Raw genomic sequence first — 14,145 nt, forward strand, 5'->3', positions numbered from 1 at the left:
TCCCAAAATTTCTTGCAATTGCACTTTGAGAAACGTTGTTCTTAAACTGTTTGACTATTTGCTCACGCAGTTGTGGACAAAGGGGTGTACCTCGCCCCGTCCTTTCTTGTGAAAGACTGAGCATTTTTTGGAAAGCTGTTTTCATACCCAATAATGGCACCCTCCAAATAAGTGTTTGATGAGCATTCCTCAACTTTATCAGTATTTATTGCCACCTTTCTCAACTTCTTTGTCACATGTTGCTGTCATCAAATTCAAAATTTTATGTTTATCGTTTTGAACATCAAATATGTTGTCTTTGTAGCATATTCAACTGAATATGGGTTGAAAATGATTTGCAAATTATTGTATTCTGTTTATATTTACATCCAACACAATTTCCCAACTCATATGGAAACTGGGATTTTATATATATATGTATATGTATGTATGTATGTATATGTATATATATATATATATATATATATATATATACATATATATATATATATATGTATGTATGTATGTACTATATATATATTTAGATACATATAGATTTATATGTATTTATGTTTAAGTAAGCCTGTTTTTGTAACTTTGTCTGATAGTTTTGTTGCCGATTCTCCTTGTCCTTTCTCTGGCCGTGTGGGGCAGCGTAGCCTTTTGCCCCAAGTTGTTAGCAGAGCAAGCATGTCTAGTGCATGCCGATTTTTATATCGGTCTCAAGGGCATTTTGGCTCAAAGTCTGCCTAGCAACAAGTGACAAACATCAACAAAGTAGCTGTCATGCAGTACATTGCTGCATACTGTAGCGAGCAAGTAAGACAGAACTGTTGTTTGCCTGCCAGTTTAAATTGGTGGTTCCTTTTTTTTTTTATATATATACAAAAATGCCACTGGCAATATACTTAATGATTTATTTTTGCAGTATTAAAAAAAAAGAAGTTGCTGACGATACTTAATGTTTCCTTTTGAAATGAAGTGTGGCATGCGTGTTGTAACAAATGACATGCTCTCCAAGTGCAGCATGTTGGGAAATGAAACGCGGCACGCAAAGCCAGAAGAGCCTTAAGAGTGTTGGCAGCACCTTTACAGTCATAAATAGCGGCGTCTGTTAAAGAATACTTTCCGGTGACAGCTATAAAGTATCCTTAGGTGTAAAATAAACCGTGCATCCAGAATTATATACGGACTATAAATTAGGAGTGTGCCAAACTTGTTTCCACTGAGGGGACATCCGTAGAACATTTGAAGCGTGTTGGGGACACTTTGATATTATTATTGATTTAAATATGCTAAAATAAATCCATTGTGGATTCAGACATGCTAAGTAATTAAATACATAAGAAGAACGAACATCTCAGCTTTAGTGTGTTAATGTTTTCTAATGTGTTTGACATGTTCATTACTCACAATGCTTGTCATATACATTTCAACACACTTTTAAATGTTATGTATCGGATTTGCTTTGCTGCAAATTTTGTGTACCGTATTTTTCGATCTTCTTTCATATATAAAGCGCACCGGATTATAGGCTGCGTTAAACGAGTCATTTTGTTATAATTTTTTTCTAAATGTAAAAGACTTCCTTGGGGTCTATATAACATAAAATGTTGCATAGATGTTCACGTGCCTCCACTTTGACAGCGTCTTCTCCCCGTCATCTTTGTTGTAGCGGTGTAGCGTGCAAGGACGGGAGTGGAGGAAGTGTTTAAAGATGCCGCTAACTGTTTTAATGACATTGAGACTTTACTTCAATCAATAACGGAGCAGCATCTCGTCATTCGTGGCTCACTAGTGAATCAACAACGCCCGAAACGTGTCCCGTGAAAAAGCGTCCGACCAAAATTCTAATAATGTTCCATGGGTGAATAATGTAAACTCACTACACCGTTATGTTTTAGTGCTTTCATGGTGAGTTTACGGACAGATGTAAGTAACAACTTTACTCTACTTTATATTAGAAATGGCAACAGTGGAGGATGAATGTCACATAACAAGAAGAAACTTATCGACTACGGCGCCGCAACGGACTACAAAGGCGGGCGCGTGCAAATTTTCGGGATTTTTTTAGATCCCAAATACAGATCAGCAGGTACCAGAAGGTAAGAAAAGTTGTTTTTGCATAATATTGTGAAACAAAATACCAGATAATATGTCTTACCTTATACACACACCATAATAATATTCCTATGTTGAAGCACAGTACAATCCATCAAGCGGTGCGGCTTCATAGCTTACCAAAGTCCTACTAAAACGGTTTGATAGATTTTTAAATGCCGTGTGTAATGTTCTATATTTTCGATTGAACATATAACATATTGGAGTTTTTTACTTGAGTCATATTGCCATCATAGTGCAGTCGACACATATCTCTTATGTGTGACTGCCATCTACTGGTCACACTTATCATTGCACCATGTACCAAATAAAATTGCTTCGGGGTCGGTAAGCAAACCCTGAATTTTTACATACATTATGCGCATAATATAAGGCACACTGTCAAGTTTTGTGGAAAAAAATTATTTTAAGTGCACCTTATAGTCCGGAAAATACGATACATTTTTCTCCAAAATCACATTTAAAACCCACTTTCTACATCGATGTGCAACCGCTTCGTTTGTGGAGGCGTTTCCTTTAGATTGCAAATAAAACCCTCCACACACATTGACACCACATAACATTTTTACTAATAATTACCTTTGTCACTTATAAACACAAAGTTTATAATAAAGTTTAGAAAACTTTCATTTAAAGTTTGAAATACTTTTAATTTTTCAGTGTGGAGCCTTCTGTAAGACGCACAGGTTTTCAGTTTTCTATGCAATGTTCTATTGCAGCCCTGCGATGAGGTGGCGACTTGTCCGATTGTAGCTGAAATAGGCACCAGCGCCCCCTGCGACCCCAAAAGGAATAGCGGTAGAAAATGGATGGATTGATGTTCTATTGCAGGCTGCGTTGTATAGGGTTGCAACTAACCATTATTTTCATAGTCCATTAGTCAACAATTATATTAAGAATTCGCCCACTAATTGCATAAGAAAGCCTACACATATTTAATGGGTCTAATTAATCCATCCACTTTTAACTGCAGCTTTAGGTATTTTAGGTACTAACAACAAAGATGACTATTTCATTCATCAATATTTATTTATACTGTATCTGTGCTGCTCTCTCAGATGCCCGGTCTATGGGAGACCGGATTTTCTGCTCCACCGCTCCCAGTCTGGGGAACGCTCTCCCTGAGCACTTGAGGGCACCACAGACTGTGGATGCTTTTAAAAAAGGCTTAAAAAAACCTTCTTTTAAAAAAAAACAAAACTTTTTTTTAGATATGTGTGCTACTTCTAGCTACTAGGCTGTTCTAGTTTTTATTGTTTTTGCTATTTATTTTACTTGTTGGGGGCAGCTATTTGTGGTTTTATTTTAATTTTTTATTTTTTTTTAAATGCACTATAGCACTTAGAGCTTGTATGCACTATGTAAAGTGCTTTTACAAATATCAAATCCAATCTATTATCATTATTATTATGTTACACAATTATTATTAAAATGTTGTATATTTAAAAGAAAGTGCTAAAAATGTTTTTAATTTATTTACTTATTTTAAAAAAAACTGTCAAAATTGCAGCAATGACAACAAACACCCAAATCTAACTTCTTTAAAAAAAAAAATTTAGTGATATTTAAAAATCTGCACACTGATATATGGATATTAGCTTAACTCTTGGCAGTTTTAGCACTCTAATAGACTCAATGTGTCGAGTTTGTTAGCGTTTGTTAATGTACAAATTATTTTTGCCGCCTTAAAAGGTACTTTAATTGATGAAGACAAAGTTTAGCTGGCTGACTTAGACTAAAATGATACAGTTATTTTTCACACAACTTTGTCTCACTCCTAGCAAAGTAGAAGCTAACACTCTGACCGAGGTTGAGATCACATCCACCCTCCAAATGTCCGACATCATGTCTTTAAATGCTGGCGTATCACAGACGTGCTGACATAAAAACAAGGTCCGCTTTGCAAAATGAGCAAGTATTCATGTTTTTAACGATAAGAGGAAATATCCTCACACTTGACATGTTGGGACCGGCGGGCGTGTTTTTGCGAGTGACCCACTTGCGCCCGGAAAAAACACGAGTGATGACGATTTATATTTATATTCTGTCCACTAAAGACGCTGAGATCATTATCCATGCGTTTGTTACGTCTCGCCTCGACTACTGTAACGTATTATTTTCGGGTCTCCCCATGTCTAGTATTAAAAGATTACAGTTGGTACAAAATGCGGCTGCTAGACTTTTGACAAGAACAAGAAAGTTTGATCACATTACGCCTGTACTGTATATACCTTTATATACATACATATATACCTATACTGTATATACCTTTATATACATATATACATACATATATACCTATAGTGTCTCACCTGCACTGGTTTCCTGTGCACTTAAGATGTGACTTTAAGGTTTTACTACTTACGTATAAAATACTACACGGTCTAGCTCCATCCTGTCTTGCCGATTGTATTGTACCATATGTCCCGGCAAGAAATCTGCGTTCAAAGGACTCCGGCTTATTAGTGATTCCTAAAGCCCAAAAAAAGTCTGCGGGCTATAGAGCGTTTACCGTTCGGGCTCCAGTACTCTGGAATGCCCTCCCGGTAACAGTTCGAGCTGACACCTCAGTAGAAGCATTTAAGTCTCACCTTAAAACTCATTTGTATACTCTAGCCTTTAAATAGACCTCCTTTTTAGACCAGTTGATCTGCCGTTTCTTTTCTTTTTCTCCTATGTCCCACTCTCCCTTGTGGAGGGGGTCCGGTCCGATCCGGTGGCCATGTACTGCTTGCCTGTGTATCGGCTGGGGACATCTCTGCGCTGCTGATCCGCCTCCGCTTGGGATGGTTTCCTGCTGGCTCCGCTGTGAACGGGACTCTCGCTGCTGTGTTGGATCCGCTTTGGACTGGACTCTCTCGACTGTGTTGGATCCATTATGGATTGAACTTTCACAGTATCATGTTAGACCCGCTCGACTTCCATTGCTTTCCTCCTCTCCAAGGTTCTCATAGTCATCATTGTCACCGACGTCCCACTGGGTGTGAGTTTTCCTTGCCCTTATGTGGGCCTACCGAGGATGTCGTAGTGGTTTGTGCAGCCCTTTGAGACACTAGTGATTTAGGGCTATATAAGTAAACATTGATTGATTGATTGATTGATTGATATTTTAACGCAGGAACATTGTTGCCAACAAATAATCAGTTGAGGTTTTTTTTAACACCTTTTGTCGACAACAATAATTGTCAAATTTGATTGTCGACACTGTCGACTAACCGTCGCCGCCCTAGTGTTAAATATGAAAATATCCAAAGGAAGGGCCAGGGGCCACACTCGGAACAGCCCTGCTGTAAATGCTGAGACCATAGCTGACCTTTGCTCTGGAAGGATAGCTGTGTGTGTGTGTGTGTGTGTGTGTGTGTGTGTGTGTGTGTGTGTGTGTGTGTGTGTGTGTGTGTGTGTGTGTGTGTGTGTGTGTGTGTGTGTGTGTTATGTTGATAGTGGTGGCCCAGTGAGAGGCTCAGCCATTCTTGGCACGTACCACCATCCATCACGACGGGGGAAACTCGACACCGCTAAAAGATGTTCCACCAGCTCGCCGCTTAGGGCGAGTGTGCACCAACACAGTGTCCATGAGGGCGAGTGTGCGCCAACACAGTGTCCATGAGGGCGAGTGTGCGCCAACACAGTGTCCATGAGGGCGAGTGTGCGCCAACACAGTGTCCATGAGGGCGAGTGTGCGCCAACACAGTGTCCATGAGGGCGAGTGTGCGCCAACACAGTGTCCATGAGGGCGAGTGTGCGCCAACACAGTGTCCATGAGGGCGAGTGTGCACCAACACAGTGTCCATTAGGGCGAGTGTGCGCCAACACAGTGTCCATGAGGGCGAGTGTGCGCCAACACAGTGTCCATGAGGGCGAGTGTTCGCCAACACAGTGTCCATGAGGGCGAGTGTGCGCCAACACAGTGTCCATGAGGGCGAGTGTGCGCCAACACAGTGTCCATGAGGGCGAGTGTGCGCCAACACAGTGTCCATGAGGGCGAGTGTGCACCAACACAGTGTCCATGAGGGCGAGTGTGCGCCAACACAGTGTCCATGAGGGCGAGTGTGCGCCAACACAGTGTCCATGAGGGCGAGTGTGCGCCAACACAGTGTCCATGAGGGCGAGTGTTCGCCAACACAGTGTCCATGAGGGCGAGTGTGCACCAACACAGTGTTCATGAGGGCGAGTGTGCACCAACACAGTGTCCATGAGGGCGAGTGTGCGCCAACACGGTGTTCATGAGGGCGAGTGTGCACCAACACAGTGTCCATGAGGGCGAGTGTGCGCCAACACAGTGTCCATGAGGGCGAGTGTGCGCCAACACTGTGTTCATGAGGGCGAGTGTGCACCAACACAGTGTCCATGAGGGCGAGTGTGCGCCAACACAGTGTCCATGAGGGCGAGTGTGCGCCAACACAGTGTCCATGAGGGCGAGTGTGCGCCAACACAGTGTCCATGAGGGCGAGTGTGCACCAACACAGTGTCCATGAGGGCGAGTGTGCGCCAACACAGTGTTCATGAGGGCGAGTGTGCGCCAACACAGTGTCCATGAGGGCGAGTGTGCGCCAACACAGTGTCCATGAGGGCGAGTGTGCACCAACACAGTGTCCATTAGGGCGAGTGTGCACCAACAGTGTTCATGAGGGCGAGTGTGCGCCGACACAGTGTTCATGAGGGCGAGTGTGCGCCAACACAGTGTCCATGAGGGCGAGTGTGCACCAACACAGTGTCCATCAGGGCGAGTGTGCACCAACACAGTGTCCATGAGGGCGAGTGTGCGCCAACACAGTGTCCATGAGGGCATGTGTGCGCCAACACAGTGTCCACTGTGGAGGGATGTTAGCCGCTCACTCGCTATGTTTTAAAGCACCTCTTCCGGAGCGGCATTTCTTTGTTTATAACGTCACTTTTAGATCGTTAGTTTTGAAGTCGTCCTTTTTCCCTCTCCTGTCCCTATGCCGTGTCCACTTGTAAGTGCTCCGTGTGTGTGTTGACTCACATCACATGCGCCTCGGCCATCATTTTCCAAGGGGGGAAAAAAATAGCTGTATTTTTCAAAGGCAGTATAGTACCTTCTTTATTTATAAGTACCAACCCACTTGATTAGTACTCGAGCGAGCTGAAATTCATCATCACCATCATTTCTTTGTATTCCTTCCATGAACATGCATACATACAAGCCACGTGTCATTGTTTTTGTTTCTTGTACATTTCCATGATCAGAAAGGAGCAGATGGAAGAATGCTATTCTTATATATAACTTCCCCCTTTTTAACACACCTTATTTTAGATGACTTTTTAACTGTTCCCTCCACCAAAACTCCAACATACTTTTTCATTTTCCTTTAAACACGTCCAAACAAAATCAAAAATCAGTTTGATATAATTCCAGTTGTCTCTTTTTAAATTCAAAGATATTCTTGCAACTTTTTAAGTCTTTCTTTAGATAATTCCATGCTTTCACAGCAGCAACAGACACGCACATTTGTCTTGAATTTCTTGGCACTCTTGGATATTTAAAATCATACAGAGAATCACACGAAATCAAAAGCGATATACGGTATTTCCTTTAACTGCCGCCGGGGCGCTAATTATTTAAGCATTTAAGTCTCACCTTAAAACTCATCTGTATACTCTAGCCTTTAAATAGAACTCATTTTTAGACCAGTTGATCTGCCGCTTCTTTTCTTTCTCCTATGTCCCCCCCTCCCTTGTGGAGGGGGTCCGGTCCGATGACCATGGATGAAGTACTGGCTGTCCAGAGTCGAGACCCAGGATGGACCGCTCGCATGTATCGATTGGGGACATCTCTACGCTGCTGATCCACCTCCGCTTGAGATGGTCTCCTGTGGACGGGACTCTCGCTGCTGTCTTGGATCCGCTTTGGACTGAACTCTCGCGGCTGTGTTGGAGCCACTATGGATTGAACTTCCACAGTATCATGTTAGACCCGCTCGACATCCATTGCTTTCGGTCCCCTAGAGGGGGGCGGGGTTGCCCACATCTGAGGTCCTCTCCAAGGTTTCTCATAGTCAGCATTGTCACTGGCGTCCCACTGGATGTGAATTCTCCCTGCCCACTGGGTGTGAGTTTTCCTTGCCCTTTTGTGGGTTCTTCCGAGGATGTCGTAGTCGTAATGATTTGTGCAGTCCTTTGAGACATTTGTGATTTGGGGCTATATAAATAAACATTGATTGATTGATTGATATTTTAAAACCTCTTCTCACTCCGGCGCGTACCAAAGGCATTTGAGTGTGATGTAAGGATACCATCATGAAAAGCACATTTAATTAAAAAAAAACATTATTATGGTCTTACCTTTACTTATAAATGAAGTCCATGCGCAGCTCCTTCTAATCAAAAGCATCGATAACTTGTTTATAGAAGTCTTCCCTATCTTTCTTCAGTTTTAAAAGTCTCTCTGTCTCGATGGAGACCTCCTGCTTCGATTGAAAGTCCAGTTTAGAAAACGGTTTTATTTTAGATATGTAATCCTCCATGTTAAAAGTGCAAGCGAGAGGAAAAAATAAACGATCGCTGCTTGTTGTCACTTCTTCTGCAGCCGAGTAGTCGCAAGAAGGATCACTAGCGCCCTCTACCACCAGGAGGCGGGAGTCATTTAATGACTCGTATTTGACACACGCAGCTACGGTATATTAATAAAACATAGCTGCTTACTGTTCTTTTTAGCATATTCAATAACTTGGACCTTAAACCCTACTGAATAGCTCTTAATCTTCTTCCCTTTATGCGATTTCAAAAGATTGAAATCAGCCTCCTCCATTTTGAAAATGATGACCGGTGAAGTTTCACTCGTGACGTGACGAGTTTGACCCGGTGGAAATTCTAGACACGTGCTAATAAAAATGTTTTGCAAAACAAGTTTGACCCGGCGTTAATCCTGAGCCGGCGGTAATGCTAATAAGCATGTGCTAATTATTTTGCGAAGCGAGTTTGACCCGGCAGTAATTCTAAGCAGGCGCATACTATACACCCGGCGGCAATTCAAGGAAACGCGGTACTCCTATTTTGCATCTGGTGCTATTTTCACCTGAAATTGCTTTTGTGGAAAGAAACAAAGTCAATTATTTTAATAGCTGAAATGTCTCTCGGCTGTGGTGCCACAACAAAACAGCCGCCTGCTGATGATGAATTTCCGCTTGTCAGTGGGTGGGTGGTGGGATGGGGGGGGGTTAATTTCTCCACTAGAACAACAAGCGACCGGGGGGGGGGGGGGGGGGGGGGGTCTTTCGCAGGGGAAAAGGCAGAAGAAGAATAAAGAATTTCACGCTCAACCAGACTTGGACTGTGCAAGTCCAATGTCTGCTGGAGCTTAGCAGACATGATGGAGGACCTGCATCCTGGAGGAAAGATCCAATTGGACATTAATGAAACATTATTTTACTGCTCCTGTGCTTTTTAATTGGAAATAGATAATAGTGCGTGCAAGCCATAATTGCTTTCAACGAAGGATGTGGAGCACGAGGACGCACGTCGGCGTAGTGGTGACTAAACTAGCAGGTTAATTCCACTACGACACAGGTGTCGCTCGTTACTGATCGGGTCTCAGGCCGCTTGAAGTGAACTCGGATTTAGATCGCTTAACTTGTTCTTAAATGTGCTTTTTATAGTCACCGATCAAATTCAAACGGCGCCGCATTTCCATAACTTTTGCCGCTTGTGACTAAACACCGGCTCAAGCACTCAGCGGGGAAACAGGCACAGCAAGCAGAACTCAAAGCGGACTCAGCCAAACTGGAATTTTCAATGCGCAAGTAAGACTCCACTTTTCCAAGCTGCGCTAGCTTGGTGCCGATTTACAGCGACTTTTCTATCTACACTACACACCTTCTCCTCATTCAATGGCTTTTCTTTATTTTCATGACTATTTACACTGTAGTATGTCACATCAAAACTATGAATGAACACATGTGGAGTTATGTACTGAAAACATGTTTTGTACCGTATTTCCTTGAATTGCGCCTGCCTAGGATTCAAACTCCTTTCGCGAAATATTATTTTTTATTAGCACATGTCTAGAATTTCCGCCGGGTCAAACTCGTCACGTCACGAGTGACACTTCACCTGTCATCATTTTCAAAATGGTGGAGGATGATTTAAATAATTTGAAATCGCATAAAGGGAAGAAGATTGAGAGCTATTCAGTAGGATTTAAGGTCCAAGCTATTGAATATGCTAAAAAGAACAGTAAGCAGCTATGTTTTATTAATATACCGTAGCTGCGTGTGTCAAATATGAGTCATTAAATGACTCCCGCCTCCTGGTGGTAGAGGGCGCTAGTGATCCTTCTTGCGACTACTCGGCTGCAGAAGAAGTGACAACAAGCAGCGATCGTTTATTTTTTCCCCTCGCTTGCACTTTTAACATGGAGGATTACATATCTAAAATAAAACAGTTTTCTAAACTGGACTTTCAATCAAAGTAGGAGGTAATAAAGTAAGATCTCCATCGAGACAGAGACTTTTAAAACTGAAGACTTCTATAAACAAGTTATCGGTGCTTCATTTATAAGTAAAGGTAAGACCATAATAACGTTTTTTTTAATTAAATGTGCTTTTTGTGATGGTAACCTTACATCACACTCAAATTTTTAAGCACAGGCCTAAATTTACCGCATGCCTTTGGTAAGCGCCGGAGTGAGAAGAGGTTTTAAATGAATTAGCGCCCCGGCGGCAATCCAAGGAAATACGGTTTTCTAGTTTCTTCAAAATAAGCCACCTTTTGCTCTGATTACAACTTTGCACACTCTTGGCATTCTCTCCATGAGCTTCAAGCTCACCTGTGAAGTGAAAACCATTTCAGGTGACTACCTCTTGAAGAGTGGATCGTGAGATCGACAGGCGGATCGGTGCGGCGTCTTCAGTAATGCGGATGTTGTATCGATCGGTTGTGGTGAAGAAGGACCTGAGCCGGAAGGCAAAGCTCTCAATTTACCGGTTGATCTACGTTCCCATCCTCACCTATGGTCATGAGCTTTGGGTCATGACCGAAAGGATAAGATCACAGGTACAAGCGGCCCAAATGAGTTTCCAGGTCTCTCCCTTAGAGATAGGGTGAGAAGCTCTGCCATCCGGGAGGAACTCAAAGTAAAGCCGCTGCTCCTTCACATCGAGAGGAGCCAGATGAGGTGGTTCGGGCATCTGGTCAGGATGCCACCCGAACGCCTCCCTAGGGAGGTGTTTAGGGCACGTCCGGCTGGTAGGAGGCCACGGGGAAGACCCAGGACACGTTGGGAAGACTATGTCTCCCGGCTGGCCTGGGAACGCCTCGGGATCCCCCGGGAAGAGCTAGACGAAGTGGCTGGAGATAGAGAAGTCAGGGCTTCCCTTCTTAGGCTGCTGCCCCCGCGACCCGACCTCTGATAAGCGGAGGATGATGGATGGATGGATGGATGGATGGATACCTCTTGAAGTTCATAGAGAGAATGCCAAGAGTGTGCAAAGCAGTAATCAGAGCAAAGGGCGGTTATTTTTGAAGAAACTAGAACGTAAAATATGGTTTTGTTTAATATTTAGTCTTGTCCTGAGTATTCAAGCGTGAGTCAATAGACAAAAATGACGAGGACTCACCGATGAAAGGGAAATGTCAGTCAGCATATGTCGCCTGCGAAGGCATCGGGTGTTGCTCAGCACCAGTGTGGGTGATTCCTCTGCTAGTTCCCACGCGCAAGAAACCTGGTGGGCGAGGTGCTGAGTTATTCTGGGAGAATCACACGCAGCCAAAAGCACTTTTCAAGCCTCCGTTACAAGTCCTGTCACTCTTCTGTTACACGGGTGTCAAACTCAAGGCCCGGGGGCCACATCTGGACCTGCAGGTCATTTTAGGCCCGGGAATTATCCATCCATCCATTTCCTACCGCTTATTCCCTTTGGGGTGGCGGGGGGCGCTGGTGCCTATCTCAGCTACAATCGGACGGAAGGCGGCGTACACCCTGGACAAGTGGCCACCTCATCAGAGTGCCAACAACATTCACACACTAGGGACCATTTAGTGTTGCCAATAGTCCCATTGAGGTCAAAACATCTCTTTTTCAAGCCAGTCCTGGCCAAGAGGCAGCAAGAGACACATCCAAATAATTGTTAGTTACAATTTAAAAAGGTCCTCTCAAGTGATCTCAATCTGGACTTAAACGCGTTCAATGAAATAAGTTCAGTCTTTTTGCAACATGTTCCGTGTAAAAGGAGCGGAGTAGACAAAATACACTTTCCCCAGTTCTGTGCAGGCAAATGGAACGGTCAGCAACCAAGCAGGGGTGTCCAAAGTGCGGCCCCGGGGGCCACTTGCAGGCCCGCAAAAAAAAATGTGAAAATGTAAAGAGAGCAAAACATTAGAATGTAATGAGAAGCACGTTAAAGGCCTACTGAAATGAGATGTTCTTATTTAAACGGGGATAGCAGGTCCATTCTATGTGTCATACTTCATCATTTCGCCATATTGCCATATTTTTGCTGAAAGGATTTAGTAGAGAACATCCGCGATAAAGTTCGCAACTTTTGGTTGCTAATAAAAAAGCCTTGCCTGTACCGGAAGTAGCAGAAGATGTCCGCGTGACGTCACGGGTTGTGGAGCTCCTCACATCTGAACATTGTTTACAATCATGGCCACCAGCAGCTAGAGCGATTTGGACCGAGAAAGCGACAATTTCCCCATTAATTTGAGCGAGGATGAAAGATTCGTGGATGAGGAAAGTGAGAGTGAAGGACTAGAGAGAGAAAAAAAAAAGACGAGGACAGTAGGAGCGATTCAGATGTTATTAGGGACGGCGTGGCGCGTTGGGAGAATGGCCGCGCGCAACCCCAAGGTCCCTGGTTCAATCCCCACCTAGTACCAACCTCGTCACGTCCGTTGTGTCCTGAGCAAGACACTTCACCCTTGCTCCTGATGGGTGCTGGTTAGCGCCTTGCATGGCAGCTCCCTCCATCAGTGTGTGGATGGGTAAAGGTGTAAGTAGTGTCAAAGCGCTTTGAGTACCTTGAAGGTAGAAAAGCGCTATACAAGTACAACCCATTTATCATTTATTAGACACATTTACTAAGATAAATCTGTAAAATCCCTTATCTGCTCATTGTGTTACTAGTGAGATTATAGGGTTGTACCTGAAAGTCGGAGGGGCGTGGCCACGGATGTGGTGACCGCCAGTGTCTCCGAGGGAAGCCACGTTTCTCGTCAAGGCGAAGGCAGCCGGGCTGAGATTTTTTTTTCTTCCCTCCTCCGCGTTGTAAGCATCCGACGATCAAGGGCGGCCGGTGGGAGGAGGCAAGAGAGTCCGCAGGTGCAACAACGCAAGCTCTCCGCTCATGTCTACGGTTAGAGCCGACTTATTACCACCATTTTCTCACCGAAACCTGCCGGTTGACATGTGGTAGGGAACCATGTTCGCTTGACCGCTCTGTTCCATGGTAAAACTTCACCGTCATCTTTCGGGAATGTAAACAAGGAAACACCGGCTGTGTTTGTGTGGCTAAAGGCGGCCGCAATACACCGCTTCCCACCTACATCTTTCTTCTTTGACGTCTCCATTATTAATTGAACAAATTGCAAAAGATTCAGCAACACAGATTTCCATGTTACTGTGTAATTATGCGATTAAAGCAGACTACCTATAGCTTATATCGGGCTGGAAAAAAATGTCCGCTACAAAGCGTGACGTCACGCGCACGCGTCATCATACCGCGACGTTTTCAGCAGGATAATTTGCGCGAAATTTAAAATTGCAATTTAGTAAACTGAAACCGGCCATATTGGCATGTGTTGTAATGTTAATATTTCATTATTGATATATAAACTATCAGACTGCGTGGTCGGTAGTAGTGGGTTTCAGTAGGCCTTTAAATGAGTCCACGGTAAGAGCAGACTTATTACCACCATTTTCTCACCGAAACCTGCCGGTTGACATGTGGTAGGGAACCATGTTCGCTTGACCGCTCTGTTCCATAGTAAAACTTCACCGTCATCTTTCGGGAATGTAAACAAGGAAACACCGGCTGTGTTTGTGTGGCTAAAGGTGGCCGCAATACACCGCTTCCCACCTACATCTTT

At 43.8% G+C, this 14,145-nt stretch overlaps 1 protein-coding gene across 1 annotated transcript; it reads right to left on the bottom strand.

Moving 5' to 3' along the window:
- Positions 1 to 5,642: 5,642 nt before the first annotated feature.
- Positions 5,643 to 6,635, bottom strand: LOC133558734 (putative protein CRIPAK). The gene has a single exon (XM_061909885.1). It carries the CDS (start codon positions 6,633 to 6,635, stop codon positions 5,643 to 5,645), a length of 993 nt encoding a protein of 330 aa, XP_061765869.1.
- Between the last annotated feature and the right edge of the window lie 7,510 nt (positions 6,636 to 14,145).

Source organism: Nerophis ophidion, linkage group LG09 (assembly GCF_033978795.1).
Source record: "Nerophis ophidion isolate RoL-2023_Sa linkage group LG09, RoL_Noph_v1.0, whole genome shotgun sequence".
Classification (NCBI taxonomy): Eukaryota; Metazoa; Chordata; class Actinopteri; order Syngnathiformes; family Syngnathidae; genus Nerophis; species Nerophis ophidion.